General features: G+C 42.1%; 1 protein-coding gene and 1 long non-coding RNA gene across 7 annotated transcripts in view; one reads left to right on the top strand and one right to left on the bottom strand.

Moving 5' to 3' along the window:
- Positions 1–3,184: 3,184 nt before the first annotated feature.
- The window catches only part of mzt1 (mitotic spindle organizing protein 1), a 35,760-nt gene continuing 17,053 nt past the window's right edge, over positions 3,185–21,891 (bottom strand). For 3 of the 6 annotated variants that reach the window (XM_082557456.1, XM_082557453.1, XM_082557457.1), the window contains 10 exons: positions 17,412–17,521; positions 14,309–14,419; positions 11,048–11,226; positions 10,266–10,386; positions 9,978–10,112; positions 6,678–6,874; positions 6,027–6,177; positions 5,140–5,268; positions 4,876–4,986; positions 3,185–3,779 (listed from right to left, as the gene is read on the bottom strand). In XM_082557456.1, coding sequence (XP_082413582.1) covers positions 3,742–3,779; positions 4,876–4,986; positions 5,140–5,268; positions 6,027–6,177; positions 6,678–6,874; positions 9,978–10,112; positions 10,266–10,386; positions 11,048–11,226; positions 14,309–14,419; positions 17,412–17,460 — 1,221 coding nt within the window. In that variant the 5' untranslated portion in view covers positions 17,461–17,521 and the 3' untranslated portion in view covers positions 3,185–3,741. Of the gene's footprint in view, positions 3,780–4,875; positions 4,987–5,139; positions 5,269–6,026; positions 6,178–6,677; positions 6,875–9,977; positions 10,113–10,265; positions 10,387–11,047; positions 11,227–14,308; positions 14,420–17,411; positions 17,522–21,891 lie in introns of those variants that run through there. The other 3 variants (XM_082557455.1, XM_082557454.1, XM_082557458.1) reach the window with 3 other exon arrangements.
- LOC309720483 lies at positions 8,657–10,303 on the top strand. Its single transcript, XR_014280495.1, has 3 exons — positions 8,657–9,608; positions 10,062–10,140; positions 10,222–10,303. It is a non-coding gene; the product is annotated as an uncharacterized lncRNA (long non-coding RNA).

Here is a 21,891-nt window from a genome sequence, read left to right as displayed (position 1 = left end):
CGCAGAAGCCCCAAATGTTAAAAGAAATTCGTCCTGTGGGGGTCGCTGTTGTTCTGTGTTGAGCCCGGGAGAAGTCTCGCTGCTCAGACATTTTTATGGATGAACTTCAGATTCAGGTTCAGCTTCAGGTTACTTTATTTGTACCCACAGGCAGGTTTGGTCTGTTGTAGTGAGTCATTCATCCTTACGTGTGCATTTTCAATACATACACAGATCACAGATAAACACATGCTTAGAGAATCCACATAGCATCGTGTAGGAAAGCTACAATATGTCTATCTGACTGATAGCTGATGGAAGAAAGCTGTTTTTAATATTTGATGTTGTGCACTTTGAGACCAAAAGCCTTCAACCAGTAGGAAGAAATTGAAACCTACTATGCAAACGGTGCAAATCATCAAGTAAAATCAAACCAACTGGTGTAACCATCTGGTGTATGCTGGGTTCAGTCTGTCAAACCATTTAACAATTTCATTAAGTGAGTTTGTGTTCTTTACATATATATATATCAATTACTATGAGACCAAGGAAAGGGATAAAACAGATTCAGTAAAAGCACAGTAAAATAATACCATCATGGTTTTATCAATCTGGAAACAGGAAAACCTTCTCATGCACGGCAGTCGCTGATGCCCTTTTTATAAGTGCAGCTTCACACTCATTCGTTTCTGTGAGCGTTTTCTGATTCGTTTTGCCATCAGTTCCTGAAGACATGCCACAGCTCACTGTTTTCTGTTGCTTCAAGTGCTTCGTAGATTAAAAAGTTTTAAATTAAATTTTATTTGCATCTACTATGATAAGAAAATGCTGTATGTTGCTCAAAAGAGCAATTTTATTTTAAGGCACTCATATACTATATTGATACTCAAATACCCATATCACACCATCTCTGAGAGCCGGGTCACCTCCATCAGCCAGCGACAACCATTAGGTCTGTATCCTCAGGTTAAAAGCTACTCCAATAACAACTGGGTTTTTGTATCCATGATGAAATATCAGGCATTTCAACAGTACAGATGCTGCAGCTGGATGACCCTCAGAAAGGCAGTATTTTCTACACAGTGCCCCCTTGCTGTTATCTTATAAACTAATCCAAGGGGATTATCAAGGCCTGAAGTCTGATCTTTAACCTTGTCACCTAGGTATGTAATAAGCATTTATGCAGCACAGCAGATGTTTATAACTTCAGCTTTCTCAAAGAGTGCTACCCATGTAAATTCTTCTGTGGCCTTTGAGCAGGATGTAACTACACAAGTCTAGCTTAATGACTTTTTCTTATGGTCATCTGGCGTCATGCACACAGTGTCATATCTTGTCAAGGTCCAGACTTCCTTTGCAGAGGCCCTGCTTTGTCTTATTGTCAAATTGCTGCCAGTTTTAGTGACATCAAAATGTATGTATTGCTTCTTGCCTGGGTGTGATAGCTCCAGAACCAGTCGATCCAAAGCGTAGTGCATTTGAAAAGATATGGCGAACAGCTGTCTAATAGTGTTGCACTTTCCCCATCATCAACAGATGCAGTTGTGTTAGTTCCCATTGGTTAGTTCCCACCCATTAGGTCTATTTGGCTGCCTGTGGTCAGATGTGACTGCAAAGCAGAGCTCAGTAACAGCTTGCTAATTGTGTTTCAGACCTTCTCTGTCACTGATGTAGGAGTGAGGTCTAAAAAGGTTGCTTTGCCCCTGTTCTCAATCAAAGATAATCAGATTAAACAGCACAGAGATGTGTGTATGTATATGTTTGTGTGTGCTTACCAATAAAGAGACTCCAGATTTGGAGACAGCCTTGACTCCTGCTGTTTGCTTTGTTCATTAAGAGGAGATGAGCAGATGGTTTGCTGGTCTGTTGTGCAGTGCACACATGCAGGCACACATACACACACACACACACACACGCACATGCAAATACACATATACACATGCATGCTCGGTCCTGTCACCTTAGCTTTATCCTCCATTTATCTTTTCCATTACACATCTCTTGGCAGGACAATGCCACTCGGTGAATTGTGAGGGATGTGTGTGTGTGTGTGTGTGTGTGTGTGGGTGTATGTGTGTGTCAGAGAGACAGAGAGAGATACAAGGGAGTGTGAAAGAGTAGTGCGCTGCTGAATGAAGTCACAAACCTTTTTAGTCAAGACAGCCTCTGAGGTGGTCATCTGAAAAGCTGATGACTCATTCATACATTCATTTATGTGAATCATTGCTATTCACTTGTCAGCCATTCTGTATTCAGGAAGAATTGCTTATAACAGAGGTATTGTTTTCGTCCTGCATCACAGCTTATCTGCCTGTGTCCAGGAAATGGCACACTGCACATTTAGACAAGGTTACATGAGCAAAGCCTGGCTGAGTGCAAAGATTCCTTTTCTTTTTGGCACAACAAATGGTTTCAGAGCAATGAGAAATGTATTGTTTGGGATTTTAGAAAACTTAATATTCCTCCTGAGCCGAGTTCCTGAGTATGTCTTCAAGGCAACTGCTTCTAAAGTCTCTAAACTGCCAGCACTTTTGATCTGTAATGCCTCTTAATATATTATATATCCATGCTTTTAACATCTGCATCAGTAAAACAACACTTCTTAAACCACACACACACACTTTGGTTTCACTGCTCTGACCTCATTTTATAAGCCAAATATATCTTATACCTGTAAGTAGGCACACACTTTTTTTGAAAGCTACACTGGATTTATCTTATAAGACTTTACAGGAGTTCAATTAAAAAAAATCCTATTGATTAGTTTGATTTTGCAGGGTTCTGTCTCCTGCATAAATACTAAGACCATAAATAGCCACAAGTGTACTATTTTCTTCCACAAGTTGTTGTCAAGTTCTTAACAAAAAAAAGGTGCCAACTACTAATTGTTGACTCAAAATGATCCATTCTTAATGAGAACTATTGTGTCTTTTCAACATGTGTCATTAATCAGCCTGTCAGTTATGACCCTGCTCTTTGCCATCAATACTTGCGTGGAAGGTTTTAAGGATGGAGCAAGAATCAATGCCACGTCCCTCTCCATACCCTCACAATGCATAATACACATGGACCATCTCTTCCTCCACTCAGGCAACTTTTTACAAAAAGTTTAATATAAATCCATAAATTAGAAATGAAGACAAACAAAATGAAAAATGTCATCAGAGACTACACTAGTAAAATAAAGAAAGAAACAGTGACACAATTTAATAAAAAGGATTTGTATTGTTTGTATTGTCAAACTGCACTACTGCATAACATACACAATACAAGTCATTTCCTGACTGTACAACATGCCATTATGAGTTTTTTTTTTCTTCCTGATAGCGATAACAAAAATGATGACTATATATATGTACACAACTCTGTTACAAGTTATATCGATCACTTGTGTCGAGATAAACAGCACTGACAAAAAAACAACTATGGTCATTTTCGTCTAGGATCTAAAAACCTTGATTGAAAGAAACACAGTCAAACACAACATCAGTACTTTTCCCACTAGAATTTGGTGATAAATGCAATAAATTAAACAAGAGAACAATGAGAAAGTTCAAATGTCACTCTTGAAAATGTAGGAAGGGGTCCTCTTGGGGATGTGGAGATGCCACTGCGCGACTGAGCATGCCTGTCGATTGTATTTCCCATGAATGAAGAAATTTCATTACTCTGTCCATCCATCCATCCGTCCGTCCATCCATCCATCCATCCATCCATCCATCCATCCATCCATCCATCCATCCATCCATCCATCCATCCTCTTCAGTACATCCCAGTGGTTTGCAGAAACACTCTCCCCTCTGAAACAATAAAAACGATAATGAATAAAATTTCAGCACAATAACATTTGTCAATTTCAGGGGAGACAAGCATTATTCTAACAGTAAAAGGCACGGTGCTGGATCCAATTCATTCACTAATTTCAATATCGAGAAGGTCCTATAGAGCCACAAGCAAAGATCATTAACAAAAGAACATTATTAAGGCTCAGTTGAAAGTGTTTTTCTGCCGCTGATCTCCATTTTTGGCGATAAAACTTCCTGGCACAAAGGAAGCACATCCTGCCCTGCTGTCTGACAGACAATTCCCCTTTAAATGATTTATTACTGGGTGTTAATTATGCAAATGATGTCCAAACAAACTCGTCATGAGGACAATTAAGACAGCCATTAATTAGTGGCCAGTTCTCTTCTTGCTTCACTGACATTCAATTAAAAATTGCTTTTGAACAAGCACGCTGTTTGGTATGGCGGTCTTGGCACAGCGCGGAGCAGAGGTGGGCTGAAACCATGCACTCTTTTGATGAGGCCGAGCTAGAGATCATGGCCATTTCTTTTTCTGTCTGTTTAAGATGTTACATGTGGGATTTTCTCATTAATCTATGAAGACAATAAAGGTGGCAAAATAAATATATTAAATGCCTGTCTCCATTAAACCGGCAACCTCAGAAAACTGTCTCATGCTTCATTTCATTTTGTTCAATTTCTCAGGAGTGGTCTCCCTGTGAAATCTTTGAAAACTCTTCCAGTAGACCGGTCAGTTAAGCATCAAAAGCAGTGAGTAGGTGAAATAAAGAAATCTCCTTCCCCAGCTTGGTCGATAGCTGCTAAATAAATTCCTGCCACTACGTATATGTATTTTTTGGGAACATTACGTCAGTTTTTAGCCATTAATATTAAATCAATTAGTCCCCACTTGTTTAAAGTTTTAAGTTTAGTGCATTTCTGTTTGCATTTCCTGTATTAATCACATTTAAGTTGTCTTTTGGTGGCAGAACATTACAGCAGTGACAGCTTTTGTGCAGGATTTTTTCCACAATTTTTTTAATCACAATGTGACGCCTGTTTTCACCTCTACATACTGAGAAAGCTGCCTTCGTTATCTGGACACTTGTACCTTGTACTGTTGCCTTAGTGTCCACCCTGCTGTCATCGTGGTTGTTCCCATCCGAGTCCTGGGTCACAGGCTCTGTGTGGGGAGGGGCTGCTGATGATTGATGGCCTGTAGCTTGGCCATTAATTAATAAGGACACTTAATTAGAGGCTAATGAACAGTCAAGGCTACACTGTAGTGAAGGCTTGGGCAATATTAGATATGAAAAGAAGAATTACGAAGGATTTAGTCACTTAAATAAATTCTGAGTCAAAACCATTTCTGTACCTGTGTGTGTGTTGGCAGTGTGCAGGAGACTGTGCTCTGCCTGATCACGGAGTTTCACCTCCTCCTCCAGGGCCTCCTGTAGTCTCCTTTTACTCCTCTTTTCCTTCTTCAGGCGCTTCTGGATAAGAACTTAAAAAAGAAGAGGAAGAAAGGAACAAGCAGACGGCCAAGAGTGTGAAAGGATGTCAGAAAAGTTCAAACTTTGCAATCAAAATATTAAGGTGCTTTTTTTAATGCTTGACTTGCATGCAGTGTTGGATGCTTTCTGACCTTGGTGGATATTTGCAACAAAAGCTCTGATGGCACTTTGACCTTAGTAAGTGAGGTCAACATGCTATTAAAGTATAGCAAACTCTGCATTTGCTCAAAAACCCCTGCAACAGGTAAGCAACATCACGCGGCTCTTTCAGTTTTTGTGTTTTGTGGTCATTTTCCACCACAAGTTGCATGCTTCCCCACCTGGTGTGTCCTCATCAACCAAACTGTCCTTGATTGGAATTTTGTCTGACCGTGCCGTATACGACAGCTTTTGTAAACTTGCCAAACTTGATTTAGTTTGTAGCAGACTGCCAACTTTAGTCTAATTCACCTCTGCAGATGCCTTGAGGGGTAATATACAGTAGGGGTCCTCACTTCCTTATCTGATTTTCCCGATAATGGACGTCCTGTCAGCTTTACAAGTGGATTAGACCACTCTTGTTTAGCTGCACGGCCGATTTTGTCAGTGTTTCGACAGTAAAATCCACACCGTGCCAGAGTTAATAAATTCACGAGGGCCAAATGTAACACTCCAATCAACACTTGCCAACTAGAATAATTTCCAGAGACAAAATCTCGAGTTAGCACTGACATTTGTTTCTAACTCATCTGTATGTGGAGCAGCCTACCTCTGTTTTTCTGTTCCATGCTAAGCTGTCTCTCCAAGGTCTCTCTGAGCTCCCGCTCTCGGACCAGCTCCATCTTCAACTCTGTCCTCTCCAGCTGGTCCTGCTTCTCCTGCGCCCTGGCATTCTCTATGGCAACTCTCAGTAGACCCTGCTTGGAGACACACAGACACACAGCAACAGGTTACACCAACATTAAAAAAGTAAACCCTTTACCAGCTGAACCTTACTAATACAAATTGAAAAAGACGGTGTTTCTGAACATTTCATGTTAACATAAAAAGTCTCCTAATTGTAAAAGTATAACAATCACAATTAATCTTTTTTAGGGGCAAATCTTTGTCTGTCATCACATTCGGTTAGGATTACCGAGTGGGGAAAAAATGCTGGTCTTTTAACTGCCATCACCACTTCAGGGTCAGATGGGTTATTTATTTTCTCCCTGTGAAAACCCAACCAGAGAGGGCTTTCATTGTGACTATACTATAACAAAGATGTATAATCTGAGAAGCAGGTCAGCACACGCCCATCTGAATTACTGCATATCCTAAATGTCTACTATTTACCATTTCAGGAAATCCCAAAGAGTGGCTCATCTCTCTTCCTATTCATCTTGGGGTATAATAATAACAATAAAGCCCGGCAGAGCCTCACCTGGATGTTCGTGAGCAGGGTCTCTATGGAGGACAAGCCTTCCGGGAAGATGAAGGGAGTGTGGTGAAGACCTGCTGGGAGCTTCTGTCCTGCCGGGTAAGAAACCCTCTCACAGCCCTCCCTGCTTGATGGGGGTTTCTGGTAGACTTGTCTATCACAGCTCTCCCTGGTCGTCTCAGCGGCCAAGGAGGTGTTATCTGGAGGCAAGAGAGACAGTTTGATGTCTAGTCTGTAAGGCTGATGCACATCTGACTGAATCAGTTTACCACAGTGAGCCCATGGCTTTCACCTTCACACAGACTCTTAAGGAATCACACACAGGGGTGCCATCACTTCATTATGTGAAGTAAGGATCAATAACAAAATTATTAGAGCAAGAAAAGTAAATTACTGACCGTGGTAAATACCACTTTGAGAAAACAAAGATAAGGCTATAAGTGTATGAGATTTTCAATTTACACATTTATATTTATCATGATAACTGGTACGTCATTTACTCTAATATATTCTTCATACACTAAGAGACAATAGAGAGCTCTGGAAAAAGCTAGAAAGTGGATCTTGATAGTTGATAATTTTAAATACAAGTTGACAAAGCGTATTTCATATAGATTATAAAAGCAAAACACTTCAGCTGAAAGCCTCCTGCAAAGAAGGAGTGATTTAAATAATGTACACGTATAAAAATCGATTCGATTTTCTTGAGCTTCCAAATGTATTTTGTGGTCTAGGCACTGTTTGTTTTTTTGTTTTTTTAACATTTATTCTCCTTCCAAAAGTGCAAACCTTTGAAAAGTGGTATGCATATTTGACAATACTTACTGTGTTAGTAATTTGTCTTACAACTGTCTCTTTTATCAAGTGTGTGCTTCAATCCTATTAGTATAGTATATCTTGGTTAATGTTTGTTTAAAATCAGCAAAAAAGATCTTCATTCTTGCGACAATATGTAATCAAAGCACAGAAATTTCTAGCTTACTAATATAATTTACTTAATTTCTTGTAAACACATCAAGCCCAACAGCAAATAGGTGTTTACACTAATTACTGCGTGCAAGTTCGTGCACACATGCACAAACGTCCTGGTTTGGGGTTTTAAAAATGTGGTTACCCTTTATTAGATGGCAGTCTGCCTATTGATAATGCACCACAGCTTGATATCTCCCATAAAACCAGCTAAGAACCTGCATTATGGATGACCATCTGTTTGTAAACCTGAGAACTGCGTGTACCCTATTCGTGACAGAGAGGGAGATGAAGATTAGCCATTTCCTGCATGTTTTTTTTCCCCCTTGCATCAGGCAGTTGCTCAGTTTATGCGTCTACTGTCTTCAGAGCCGCCGAGGACGAAGACGTCCTGGGAGTTCGGCAGTTATTGGAGCAGAGACGAGTGTGAACGTGCGATGTGATATCTGGCAGTTTTCTCTGTCTGTGACAAATGACAGTGTTTTCTCCACTTAGCTGACCACAGCATCTTCTGCTCCAAATCCACCCACCTTCCCCACACTGCCTCGGCCTCACGTCTTGGCAACTGTCACATTCAAGGTGTTTCACAGATGAGAAGCAATACCCCCCCCTCCCTCCCCTTTCTCCCTCTTTCTTGCTAAAAGCATTGCTCTGTAGAGAAAGGTAATTAGCAGGTGCTGGCGAGCTCAGCGGAGGGCATCCAGCTACACTCCTGTGGCTCTCATACAGACGCACACACACACATATTCGAAGCTGCTGAAGTGCGCAGTCAGCAGCGTGGGCTCCCCAGGCTCCTTGGATGTGACTGATCCTTTATTGAGTTACAGTTTTACGCCTACTTTACCTCACACTCGCACACAGGTCTGGCATACACATACACACACAGACACAGCTGCCAGCTTGTTTGATCATTTACCCATCTCTCTAACCAAGGTCACTGTCTGTTTTTCTCTTTTCTCCCAACTTCTTCCCCCCCCACCCCGTCTCTCTTACTCTTCTCCCACCCGTCCCCAGGGCTAATGAACTTCACCACGTGAAGACTGCCAGTCAGCGGAAGAGGGAAAAAAGGGGGAGTGGGGGGAGCGAAAGAGAGAGACAGTGAGAGAATAAAATTTTGCTGATGTTTGGTTAATGGGAGTGAGGTGTCAGGGATGGCCTCTGATCTTTGCTGCATGGATACGTTGTTCAAAGACCAGTAAAACAGCACACACAGCCAAAAACGGACTCGCATACACACACTCGCAGATTATCATACAATGGATTGACAGAATGACAGCGCTGAAGTGCTCTTTGAAACTCTGCTCAATCCACGATAAAGCCTATCCTGTGATGTTCTAGGTCAAGCACAAAAGTTTGCAATCCAGTAAATGCACATGCGTTTCATTTGCATGCAGGAAAATCAATTGAAAATCAATCACATAAATGCAACGTGTGATGCATGGCGCTCACGTTGTTGGTGCCCTCGCTGCTTTGTCAATACTGTCAGACACCTGACAGCATCAGAAACCGTACCTGGGAGGCCTTTGTGATTTTTAGATTCAATTACTGAATAATGCGATTCCGTATTAGAATACATTTACATGCACGCACACACGTACAAACTCGCATACAAACAGTCTCTCTCTCTTTTTCTCTCGCAGTAGATTTCTGCTGACTGTTTGTCCTTGAGCAGTCCTCATTAAGCTAATGCAAACCTCCCTGACAGAGAGAACCAAACAACTGACGTTGCAGCGCCGTGGCAACGCAGGCCCTAACGACAGGGAGGCAGTCGTTATGCAGATGAGGTCCAGCTGAGAGCGCGGGAGGCCGCCTGGCTCGTTAGACCGCGGCCTAGCAAATGGCTCGCTAATGTAACACTGCTTCCTGGTCTAATGGAGTCCTGTTTTGCAGAATTATTTGTCTTTGCTCCCCGCAGGGAGCCTGGGGGCCACTGACAACAAGAAGGAGAGAAAGTGGAGAGAAAGGGTAAGACGGTGAATGCTCATTGACCTGTTACTGATATACTGATTTCTTTCTTGTTGAACCCTCTTTCTTTAAAAATAAATAATTAATGAGAAACTCTCAGATAGGTGACGGAGGTGTTTAAATTGCCTTTAAATAACAATGTGCTGTGGATGAAGGTGAACTGCAAGGAAACTGAATGCTTGCTGTTCTGCATTGACAGACCTGTTTCAAAGGCAATTCATCTGTCTGAGAAATAATCAGTAAGCATTATTAAATGACTAATGACTAACTATACAATATATTCTCAGAAAGCAGTTATAAATTGACCTTTGCAGTGAGGTCAACACACACTCTTTAAGATTTTGGAACTTCAAGCGCTGACTGTCTTACCTCTGTCAGAGTGGCTCCTCTTGTTCTCCTTGTTGTATTCCACTGAAGTCCCATCTGTATCTCTGCCCCCCTGCACCGAACCAGGAGAATGACCCAACACACTGTGACTTGACGACAGGCCGTCATGGAGCGGATCTGGAGAGAAAACATACAACGCAAAAAGGTTATTAACGGACTTATAGCTCCTGTTATAGCTAAGAAAATAAAATATAAATAATATATATATGTATGTATTTTTGAACAGATTGAACCTGCCACAATACTATGCGTACACAAGTGAGTACATACGTGTAGTTTCTGCAGTGCGTTCTGTGTGAGATGGTGAACTTGACACACTGCTGCTGTGATTGGACGACAGCTGAGCTTCCTCCAGTGAGGGAGACGGGGAGGGGCTGTCACGCATTCGCTCCTAAGAAGCACCAAAGTGGCACACAATTTCAACTGAAATTATGGATAATAAAAAGACACACAAAGCTCACAAAAATCAAACTTTACAAAAACGAGAATCCAGAAATCTACTTTCAGGTCTTTTAAGCCATCCTAACCAATCATCAAAACCATACTTAATAACATTATGAGATGAGACACTGGGAAAACTGTGAGTGATTTGTTAATTTGATGTGTTTTATGTGTCTCTTCAAACTAATTTATTTTAACAGGTTCAATTTCTTTAATTATACATAGCGGTTTATTTTTAAGCAAAGTCATCAACTTGGCGAAGAGGATTGCATTTTCTGTTGGTATGCAGCACATCTGAAAAATGCATAAATAGATATTGGATTGACCTGAAGCCAAGAAACAACTAATTATATTCTGGTAGCGATCCATAACTTGATTCCTAATTTTGCACGTAAAGGATAGAGAGATTGAATCATTTAGAAGATGTAGAGATGAGAACTAGTTCTTTGGATGTTAAACGTTGGGAGAAATTTGTTTTAGCAAATGTTTTGTTTTGAAACAACATTTCGATGTAAATCTTAAACTCTGATTTCTTCCCTGAGCATCACGCGGACTCAGGCGATTACTGGCTCGTGGTCAGATCCACCGGGCTGATGGGCCTCTGAGTTCACCTTAATGACGGAGGTGGGAGCCCTGGCAGGGGGGTTGGCGTGGAGATGCGCCACGTTGGCCATGCTGGCCAGCATGCTCTGTCGGTTCATCTGGCCCATCGCCATGGAAACGGAGGCTGGCGCCAGGCTGGCAGGGATCAGAGGATGTGACATCATCATGAAGGGCAACTGCTCAAGAACTGGAGTAGAAAAGAATAAAAAAAAGAAGGAGAACAAGATGGAGTAAGACAGTCAGTTGGTTTTCATAAGTCAGACCAGGCTGGCTCGTCATAAATGTGGGGCTTCTTTCGTTTTACCTTCAGCTGTGTTTGTTTTATTTTTTTTACCCATCACATCTTAAAAGGCTTTCCTCTGTTCGGCCCAATGTCATTTACTGAACTGAAAATGCACAGCATCTCTCATGACAAGAAATAAATCTGAAAACCAGCGTCATTCCTCTTTGTTGTATTACCTGGATGACTGCTCTGCTTCTAAATCACAACTTGAAAATGTGCGTGGAAAAAAATGTCGAAAGGAAGAAAAGGCAACAGAGTAGAGGAAGACACGGCTGTTTCTCAAAGGCTTTGATGGCCTCGAGATTTTTTCTGAGCGCTAAGAAACCTACAAATTCAGCCCTGCTGGAGTCAAGGGAAAAACACATAACTTTTCTGTTAGCACCCCGGTGTTCTTTACCATAAATTAACACGTTTTCAGCAGTTGAAACTAAACTCCTATTATCTCGGCCAATCTGTCGTTCGCGCTCTTCTCTTTAAGACAAGCATCCACTATCTTTAAAGAAAATCCTTCCTCTCCACAGCACCCTAGTGGGTTGTTGCAGTCCTTCTATTCATGAAGCAAACAATCCTGTTGGGGGGGAGGGGTAGAAAATGACATAAATATTTATCATTTAATAAAAGGAAAAACAAAAACAAAAGAAACACAGGGAGGAAGTGGAACAAAAGAAGCTGATGGCAGTCCTGGTGCTGGGCCAGCAATGCACGCTGGGTAATTATAAACACAAAGGAAAAAATCTTGGACTCTATTCCGCACAATTGTCACAAATAATAGAACGAGTGCATGGAAACAAAAAAAAGGCTATCCAAAGAAGAGAGATGAAATAGAACAAATAAAGAGAGAAAAGGGAAGAAAGAAAAAGGGAGAGAATGAAAGAAGGGGAAAAGGCAAACTAAGAAATAAAGGGTGAGGCGTTGACTTTATGAGTTGGGCTCGCTGGACATATGTGCAGTGCTTTGTGCATTTGGCAGATTAGTCTCTCACTTGCCCAAAGCAGAAACCAATCCAAACAAAAGATCTTTCTGAATGGAGCTGAATAACCAGATGCTCCAACAATCAACTATGAGCCAACTCTAAATATTAAGCCTTGGTTTGAAACCAGCGCTCCACTTTTGTCACCCCCCTCAACCCCAACTCCAATCCCACCTGCCTCCATAAATTTCATTTTTCTATCCCTCATCCTAACTCTGTTTTATCCCCCCCTCTCCACTCTCTCTGCCCTCCCATCACTTTCTCTTATGTTTCATTAAAAACATCAAAAGTCAAAGTGCCTCTCTTATGTTTATCCAAACAAACCATTACTGTAAACACACAGTTACTGTAAATTTCCCAGAAGATCTTGTTAAATGCAGAAATGGCTGCTCCCTGCTCTTCCCCAGCCCATAAGGTGTCACACTCAGCATTTGTGAGTGTGTGCGTGTGTGTAATCTGAGATTGCCTTTGTAGTGGTTAAAGCTCTGGTAGGGGCCTATCCTTCCCATAAGGCAGTGGGTGGCGGTATGGAAAAAACACATTGTGCTTATGTGTGTATGTATGCCTGTGCTGTTTGTGTGTGTGTGTGTGTGAGAGAGTGTGTGTGTTTCCACTTGACTCTATCATTAACAGTGATTAAGCTTTACAGGTTTATAATGGCTGGTGGTAACCATGCCATCTAACTGTGCACAGATGCAGGCAGTTGTAAGTGAGTGTATGCAATGGTAAACAATGCTTAATGTTGGGATTGTTTACAGACACAAGCACCGTACACACAAAGCAAAAAAAAAAAGAAAAAGGTAATAATGGGTTTAAACATACAGTGATTTAACTGTAAGGACATTTTTTAGGACATTTCTGTCCTAAAGCCTTGTGCTGTGCTCCACATGTTAAGTGTGTGTGTGTTTGTGTGTCTGGCTGATAGCATATTCCACACAGACCTCCATAAGCCCAGTCATCTGTCTAAACACACTGATGTCGCTTTAACCTGTCGATAACAGTGTGTGAGTGTGTGTGTGTGTGTGGGGGGGGGGGGGGGTTGTGTGTGTGCGCACACGCGCGTGCTTGTGCCCGTCCCACCATCGATTGTCCAGCGTTTGTCGTTTGCATTCAGGATAGTGAATTAGAGAGAAGACTATTGATTTGGCTTCAGCCTCTCATCTTATTCATCTCTCTATCATCCCCGTGTGCTTACTACCGTGCACCGATGCTCCAGATCTGCTGGCTGCTCTCCCTCGCTGCAAAGCCAGGGATGGGCACTGTGAAGGGAGCGGGTTTTTCTAACATATGACTAAAATAGGAGAATATCTGAACATGTAATGAGCAGCCAACAGGGATTCGATTAAAAAAAAAAATGAGAAGGTGATTCTTTGCTTTCCAGGGGCAAACTGTAAATGAGAGCACACTCCTTTGTCAGCTCTGAAAGGCAAGACTTTTTCCAGAAAAATCCTGATTTAATTTCTCTCCTTATGGCAAACAAGTGTGACTAACAAAGCTGGTCTGAGTCGACACTCTCTCATTGGGATGACTAATAAGTACTAATGACTTGCCGGCAATGTTTTGAGGCCACAGAGCAGATGACCAACTGCGTTTTTCAGGAAATGATTCCTGAATCTTATTGAGTACCACAAATATGCAAACTAATCCAAGCTGGAGAAAATTCAGCCTTATAGTCAATTATTACAAGCTGGGAAAAAACACCACAGAAGCAGTAATTTATATAGATGTGTTTATATATTTGTTTGGATTACCTCACCCAGATATCCTTTTTTGCATTTCATCTCAAGATCTTGCTGCTGTTGTTTGTTTTTCTACTAACTGTCTCTCAAAGGAAACATACAGGCTGCAGAGGTGATGTCACATCCTGGTTTTAATCAGCCTGGTTCATAAACACAGCTGCTCAAGTTGTATTGACTTGGCATCACAGATGTGTTCAACAGTGTTATGCGGGTCGTGATTAACATAACACTCACACACTCACATATGCACGTACCAAAAAAAAAGGATGAGACTCACCCAGTCCGGGGTTGTGGTCGCCGTTTTCTCCGTTTCGCCCGCCATGTTGTTGGTTGCTGTGGTAACCGGCCATCGCCTCCAGTTTGATCTTTTTGGCCAGGGCAGAGAGATCTAAGAGAGAGAGACAGAGACAGATGCAGAGATGAAGAAAAAGAGGGAAAGAAAGAAAGAAAAAGAATCAATAAGAGCCAGATCAATGGCCCCCGGTGGAGGATTAGAGCAGTAGGTAGGCAGGAGGTTGTCATAGGAGGACAGGGGCCAGACATTCATTCTGACTGCACCGCTGCACTGGCCATTTAGTCTGCCAGGGAATCAGCAGTGATAGGAACAAGCCAAGACATTCATCTCTCCCACACAGGGATATCACATCCCACAGCACAGAGCACAGGATAACACTCAGCAGCGGCAGCAGCAGCTCCACCTTTCATCCAGAGAGAACTTCGTTATCGGTACGAATTAGACGCACAAGGCAAAAAGTGAAGATACTTTCTAATGGGGGTTGTGCACTTTTGGATAATGTGTAATAGAGAGTGAGAAAATGCGAGCCATGTTTTAATTTGTGCGTTGAACCCCAGAAGGTAGTTTGACCCTCAGATCACCCTGTAAAATAGAAAATTAAATATGTCTTGTGCTAACACAGTCAAACACGTTGAATTATTAAAGTTCAGACAAACCACACAACTGTGCAAACACGGCAGAGGAAACACAAACAGACCGTAAGTCTTAATTTCCTGGTCTTCAATACGTCTAAACATTTGCAACAAACTGAACTGCTGAGTGGTTTTCTACGCTCCCATCAGACGGCGGGTGTCTGAGGTGAACAGCTGAAGACGTCGACAGCCACAACAAAATCGTTCCTTTTTCTTCTCGTCTCCTCTTCTTCTCTCTCCTGCCCTCTCCCCTTCTCTCCTCCCATCCCCTCTCCTTACGTTACCTTTTCAAATGTCAGCATCACAGCGGGACATAAGCCACTGTGCTGCATGTGTGTGTGCGCGAGTACATGAGGGCGAGAAAAAGAGACTAAGGAGGATCACATCAAAGATTTTCCCCTGCCTTTTACGCTCAAATGTCCTCCCTCTCTCTGTCTCCTTCTCCCCTCTCATGTGGCCAGTTCTAATCAGTAGCACTGACATTGCCGCCGTGCCCTCTCCTTTGGTGGAAAAAGACTCTTTTTTCCCACTGAGAAAGATGCTCTTGAACGCTCGCGCAGACACAACGCACACACACACGCGCGCAAATACACATACACACTCAAGCACCTTTGAACAGTGAGAGGAAGCGGAGGCTAATAGAAAATGGCTTCTTTTGAGGCGGGGAATGAAAAGATCAGGTTGCAGTGAAGAGCACAAAGCCAAGGGCAACTTTGAGAGCGGTGAGGTGCCAACAATTACTTTTCTCCCTTTCTCTTTGCAACACACACACACACACACAAACACACACAGACTACAAAAGGGACTCAAACACAAAACCGTGACTAAAACAAGCAGCGCCATGGCCTTTAGCAGACTGCTCATCGAAAGTCAGAATATAAATGTAACATGCAGCTTCAGATTGTAAAAGTTTAAGTGCCAGATGTGCAAACACTTCAAATTGATCATAAATTCTAACTCATACTGAAAAGCACAAATAACGATTTAAAGTCTCCTTTACACAATAAGAACTTAAAGGTTTACAGTACCAAGCTAAACACATCCTCACTTCAATTATAAAATGAATTTCAAAGAGGTTTCAGAGCTTTTAGAGATTATGATTCTAACCCAGTTCAACAGAGGGCTTAACAGGGAACGCTGTACTTATAATTCAAGAAAAAAAGACCAAGCTTGCAAGTTATGAGTTGTTTCTCATATGTCAGCAGTGCGTATGCTAATTTTATTAATCAACACAGCGGTCACCTCCCCGAACCCCACCTCCTCATACTATTGATGAGGGGTAAAATGTGCCATCACGGGGGTCTGCTTGGAAAAGCGGTGAAACCCGCCCCATTCTGCATAAGCAACCTGTTCTTTTTTTTTTTTTTTAAACTGATGGGGTAACTCAGCTGGCTGCCAGATCACTGCTTTCACTCTGAAAGCTGAAGCAAGAACAGTTTTTGAACTTTGCTAACCGCTACTCTTGTCTGAAGCAACAATGTGTCACTAGGAGGGATTTGTCTGGTGAACCCTGACATCAGAAAAAATTGTGTAAAGGGGTGATTACACAGGCTTTCTCCTTTACTTCTTGAATATGGAATACAATCACAGATGTTTCCATTATTAAACTTTAATATTAGTTTTGTTTACTTAAATGTTAATGTCTTTATAAGTAACAGCTATACTAAAGTAATTTTCTCACCATATTAAATAGTTAATCTTGAAATACATGAAACTATGTGAACAAACCTTAAAAAAGCTGATTATAGATATTATTTGCATTAAAATCAAATTAATATATATACATTAAATAAAATATTATTTTGATAAGTGCATTTTCATTTATTCAAATTTTTTCCCCACATTTAAACATTGCACTGCAACTTCATACGTGTCAGTAATTACATTTTTTTCACTTTTTTAAATTAATAAATGTGCCTTCCTTTCTATTTCTGTTCTATTTCTGTTCCTGAAAGACCAGGTGGTTGGACCAACTGTTCATTCGTCTTTATTGACGATTATTTGACTGCACTACATATGTACTCCTCCTCTGATTGTCCTGCTTAAACAAATCATCTTTTTTCTACGTGCAGCAGCTTTTTTACATCAATATGCCGACTAAGGGCACACATCGGGATCGTTTGTGAGTCGCTTACTGTAGACAAAAAATTATTGAGAAAACACAAAATACCAGAACCTGAAAATATTGATTATTAAACTATCACAGCCAGTTAAACAAGGTGAAAGTCAAAATTTAATAAGAAATTTATTGTGATATGTGTAAAACAAAACTTGCTTCTTTCCTATACTCTTTTAAGAACATGCCCTGCACTACACATGATGCCATACTGGTAATTTAAGACACACACTGTCATAATAGTTTACTGTGCTCATGCACTGTTGTGATATTGTTTCTTCAGAAAATATGCTCGATTTATGTGTTTGTGTGTGTGTGTGTAGGTCTGGGTGGTCACCTGCAGGAGGTATAATCCCAGCATGCATCAGACCACTGTGAGACAGCATGTGGTGAGTCCCGCCCTCTGTCGCACTCTGCAGCCTCTTGGGCGGTCGTCCAGGCCTTGAACTGCAGGCGGAAAACACAAGCATGCATTAATAATTAGGCAGTTTAATACTTTACCCACTTAGTCACTTTTTCATGCCGAGACTGAGATGGGTGGCCCGGTTAAAGAAAGTGTCCTTCAGCCTGTAAACCTCTGATCCTGCTGAAGTGTCAACAAGCAAAACACTGAAACCCGACCGGTTCCAGGAAGGCTGCTGTATAGCAAATCTGACCTCCCTGTGGATACGAGCAAGCAAAAAACGAGTTTCCCTATGGCATCAATAAAGCACCTCATTACTGTTCAGCTTACTCATTCATTTGTTTGCTTATTAAATGTGTTTGCTCGCCTCCTCTTTCCTTCAATCCTTCCTTCATTCAGTCCTCTTTCCCCGCCGTGCCACAATTTTTCCTCAATAAACACTGACTACAAGCAGATTCACATGGATTCTTGTCTTGTGTGCGCGGGTGTGCGGTTTGATTGAGCCGGGCATGCTCAATCAATCTTAGAGGAAGTATGTGAAAAGCTGTCAGGCATCACTTTGGCTCTGACTAAACGGTGTGAATGTCCTGACAGGGGAAATGACACGGGCCACATCAGGCTTAATGACAACCAGCGTACCTCATCTCCTTTCATAGCAACCTGACATAACATGAGTCTGTGGGCAAGTGCGAGACAGAGCGAGGGGAACAAGAGGAGATGAAGACGGAGTGACCGAGCGCTGAAGAAACAGAGAGAACAGTTGAAAAGTTGATGCAAGACAAGGAGTGTAAAGCGAGAGGAAAAGGTGAATAAAAGGGAGAGTTTGAAATTGTAAGAAAAGGTGGGAAAGAGTAAAAAAAAAAAAAAGGGGGGGGGGGGGAGGAGAGAGATAGACTAGCAGCAGCAGCTTCCTAGCGTGGGGTGTCTTTGAGCAGATTTTAATTAGAATCTAATCCAGCCGTCATTAAGGCCCCATAAACGAAGCTGTCAGTCAGGAGATTAATGGCGCCTCATTTGCATATTGCATATAATTCATCAATTACACAGCAGAAAGGACCAATCCCCTGTTGACACACCCACTGGCTGAGAAGGGGGGAGACGGAGAGAGACAAAAAGACAGAGAGAAAGATTGTGTAGTCACTAACTGTGGGAGAAAAACAGGTAGATTGTGAGTGTGTGTGTGTGGGCGTGCGTGTGCGTGCACATCGGAATGTGAGTGTGTGCATGTGCGGGGTCATGTATGGGTTTGTGTGAGTGCGCGCGCGTGTGTATGAAGTGTTCAAAGGTTAATTTGATGAGCCGATGAGCTCCACAGTTCCTGCCCTCGGTTTTAATGAGTTGTTATTATTGTCTCTTATTATGGGCCCAGACCGACTGGGATGTGACAGCTGACATCAGATATCTCACACTATCACACACACACACGCAGACAGTGAGACGCACACAAGCATGCAGACACACTCAGGTAGATTCGCATACCCACGCACACGACATGAAAGACATACAGCAGGGATGTGTGAGTGGGATAAAGTTGTAAGTATGTGTTTTGTGTGCGTGTGCGCATGCACGTGTGTTTGTGTGGGAGTATGTGCAGTTTTTGTGAAGGTGGGGGGCGCATTCAAATGACAAACAATATTCTTTTGCAGTCCTTATAGAGCAGCATACAGGGCTTAACAAAAGCAGGAAATGTATTTTTAGGTCTCAGGTTTGAAGGTAAAGTAACAGTTCCACCGCAACTGATGTTGAAACACCTTAAATGAATACACACACAGACACACATGCACACAGACACACACACAAACAGATGCACGCAAACACACACAAACGCAGTAGTGAACATCAGTGGGGGGAAATAAAATACACAGAGACCAAAAGACCGTGGTTGGTTTTTACTGCAGCCGCTTCCCTTTCCCTTACTACTGTTTATTTGCACACACTAATTAATGGCCTCTGCGTGTCTGCGCTGATGGGTGGGTGTGTTTTGTATGTGTGTGTGTGTGTGTGTGTGCGCCTTTGTATATGTTGCATTTTAGGGGGCATAAAGAACTCAAACCTAATTTTGTGTTTAGTCTGCAAGTGCGTTGATACATCAAAGTGACCCATGGAGGGAGGTCTATGTGTGTGTTGTGCATGCAAGTGTGTTTGTGTGTGTGTACATGGTGTGTGTGTGTGTGTGTGTGTTTGTGTGTGTGGTTGGAGAGCACCGGTTCCCTGAGGTAGGATTAATGAAAAAGCCTTTCATGGAAAAGTCATCAAGCTGAGGGGATGGAATGAGAGAGAGGAGGGGGGAGAGAGAAAACAGTTCATTGTGTGTGTGTGTGTGTGTGTGTGTGTGTGTGTGTGTGTGTGTGTGTGTGTGTGTGTGTGTGTGTGTAAGGTGTGTGTGAGTGTGTGTGTGTGCAGAGGAGGGGGTGTATGGCTTATGACCTCTTTGTCTCAAACTTTAATTAAAATCTCACCCAGACGTCCTCCCTCATGCCAACGCTCTGGCCACACATGCACACACACACACACACACACACACACACACACACACAGTTTTTTTTAAATAAAGGTGCTCTGTACATTGAGTTCTGCCCTCCAAGCTTAGTGTGTGTGTGTTACCTGAAACATGAAACGCCAAACATGGCAGCTGGAGCTTAGTGCAGGTGGAACAGAAACAAAACACAACAAAGATGACAGATCTCTATCCTTGCTAACACACACACACACACGCACAGGGGAAAGAGAAAAGTAATGAAAGAAGAGGAAGTGTTACAGTCAAAACAGTGGAACAGTGGAACAGCTACTAGCTTGGAGGGACTGAGGTGGTGATAGGTAGCAGCTGTGTGTGTGTGTGTGTGTGTTTATATGAATGTGTGGGGAGAGAGAGCGAGGGAAAAAAAAATAAGAGAACTTGCTCAAACAAGATTTTGTTTTGAATATATTAGAGGCGCTTTACAGCTCCCATGCTCCCATCCTTTCAATCTGTGTTTATCACATGGGTTTGTATTCGCCGTCACGGTCCGGTTTGATAAATCATAATGTCGCTGCTGTACGCAGGAAGACTTATGTTGGTGGTTACAGAAGGCAGGGAAAGATTGATGTTGTGATCTTCCTCTCAAATCGAGGGCTGAAAAAGCTTTCTGCGCCATTGTTATTAGGAAAGCCTGCGTGATGATGTCATGAAAGAAGCAGGCAGGACAACACACACACACAGACAGACGTGCGCACGCACACACACAGTGGGGCTCGACTTTGAGGACGTTTGATCATGGCAAAAAAATCTGATCTCCTAAACTGATACCGCTTCACATTCCTGTCCCGCATTCCAGGGTCAAAGCTGTGTCAAGACTGAGTGTGTCTGTGCGTTTGAAAAGTATGTGTACTCCATTAAAACCTGTCACAGTGGAAGACATGGAGGCCCTCTCTATCTCATCGTGCTCGTCTCTATAAAACATCAAAAGAGCGATGAGGTTAAAGTTGAGCTAACCGCCCCAGCCTAACACAGACACTCGAACACACATGGGCATACACACAGCCCTCCGCCCCTTCATCCTAACACTGCTGACTTTGACAGTGAGTTATGGCATGGCAGTGGGGCTCAGCTCTGAGAAGTCCACCTTCCCATGCGCACACACACACACACACACACACACACACACACACACACACAAAAACACTGGCTCGACACTGCCAAGTCGAGAAACACAAAGAGGGTGCTTTTGTTGTACTCTACATACCACTGTGTCTCATTCATCATTCGTCGTTTGATTTAAGTTCGAGTAACATTAACACCTGCTTCATATATTTGACTCTGCTTTTGTTGACGCCCCTGCTGCATGAGCTGCAAAGAAAAGCGTGTGAATGCCAGCTGAAAATTACCCAAAAAAAGGATTTCTGTTTCCACCCAAATATATTTGTGGTAAATGGAATTTTGCTCACGCTATTAGAAAAAAAAGGGGCCTCTTTCAGCAGTATCTCCCAAGAAAATGTGACCTTGGTACTGTGGTTCATCAAAAATAACACACTATCAGCAGTTTTAATAGGGACAATTTCTTTGGAAGAAATTAGGTCCTCTGAAAACTGCTATCTGTCCAGTTGTTATCTGTAACATGGACTTTTTTCTGGAAAAATTGCCATTAAGTTTTGTTTTGTTTTTAAATGTCATTTTCCAATGCTTTGCACAATTACTTTTACCTCATTTTACAGGGTTGGAGGCAAGAATCTTAATGCAAATATGAGGGCAAACAAACCTATCTGCATGGTCCAAATCAGGTGCCAAGTTAAAAAAAATTGCATATATAGAAATAATATAAAAATGCATTATAAGTTGCAAACCTTAAATACAATTACTTATAAATATATATCCTGTGTTACTATTCAAGTGTGTTGTTATTAACGTAATCAGTTTGCCATGTTACACTACTTTTAT

Source organism: Aulonocara stuartgranti (assembly GCF_965226115.1).
Source record: "Aulonocara stuartgranti genome assembly, chromosome: 13".
NCBI lineage: Eukaryota > Metazoa > Chordata > Actinopteri > Cichliformes > Cichlidae > Aulonocara > Aulonocara stuartgranti.
This window is presented reverse-complemented; position numbering and strand designations above follow the sequence as displayed.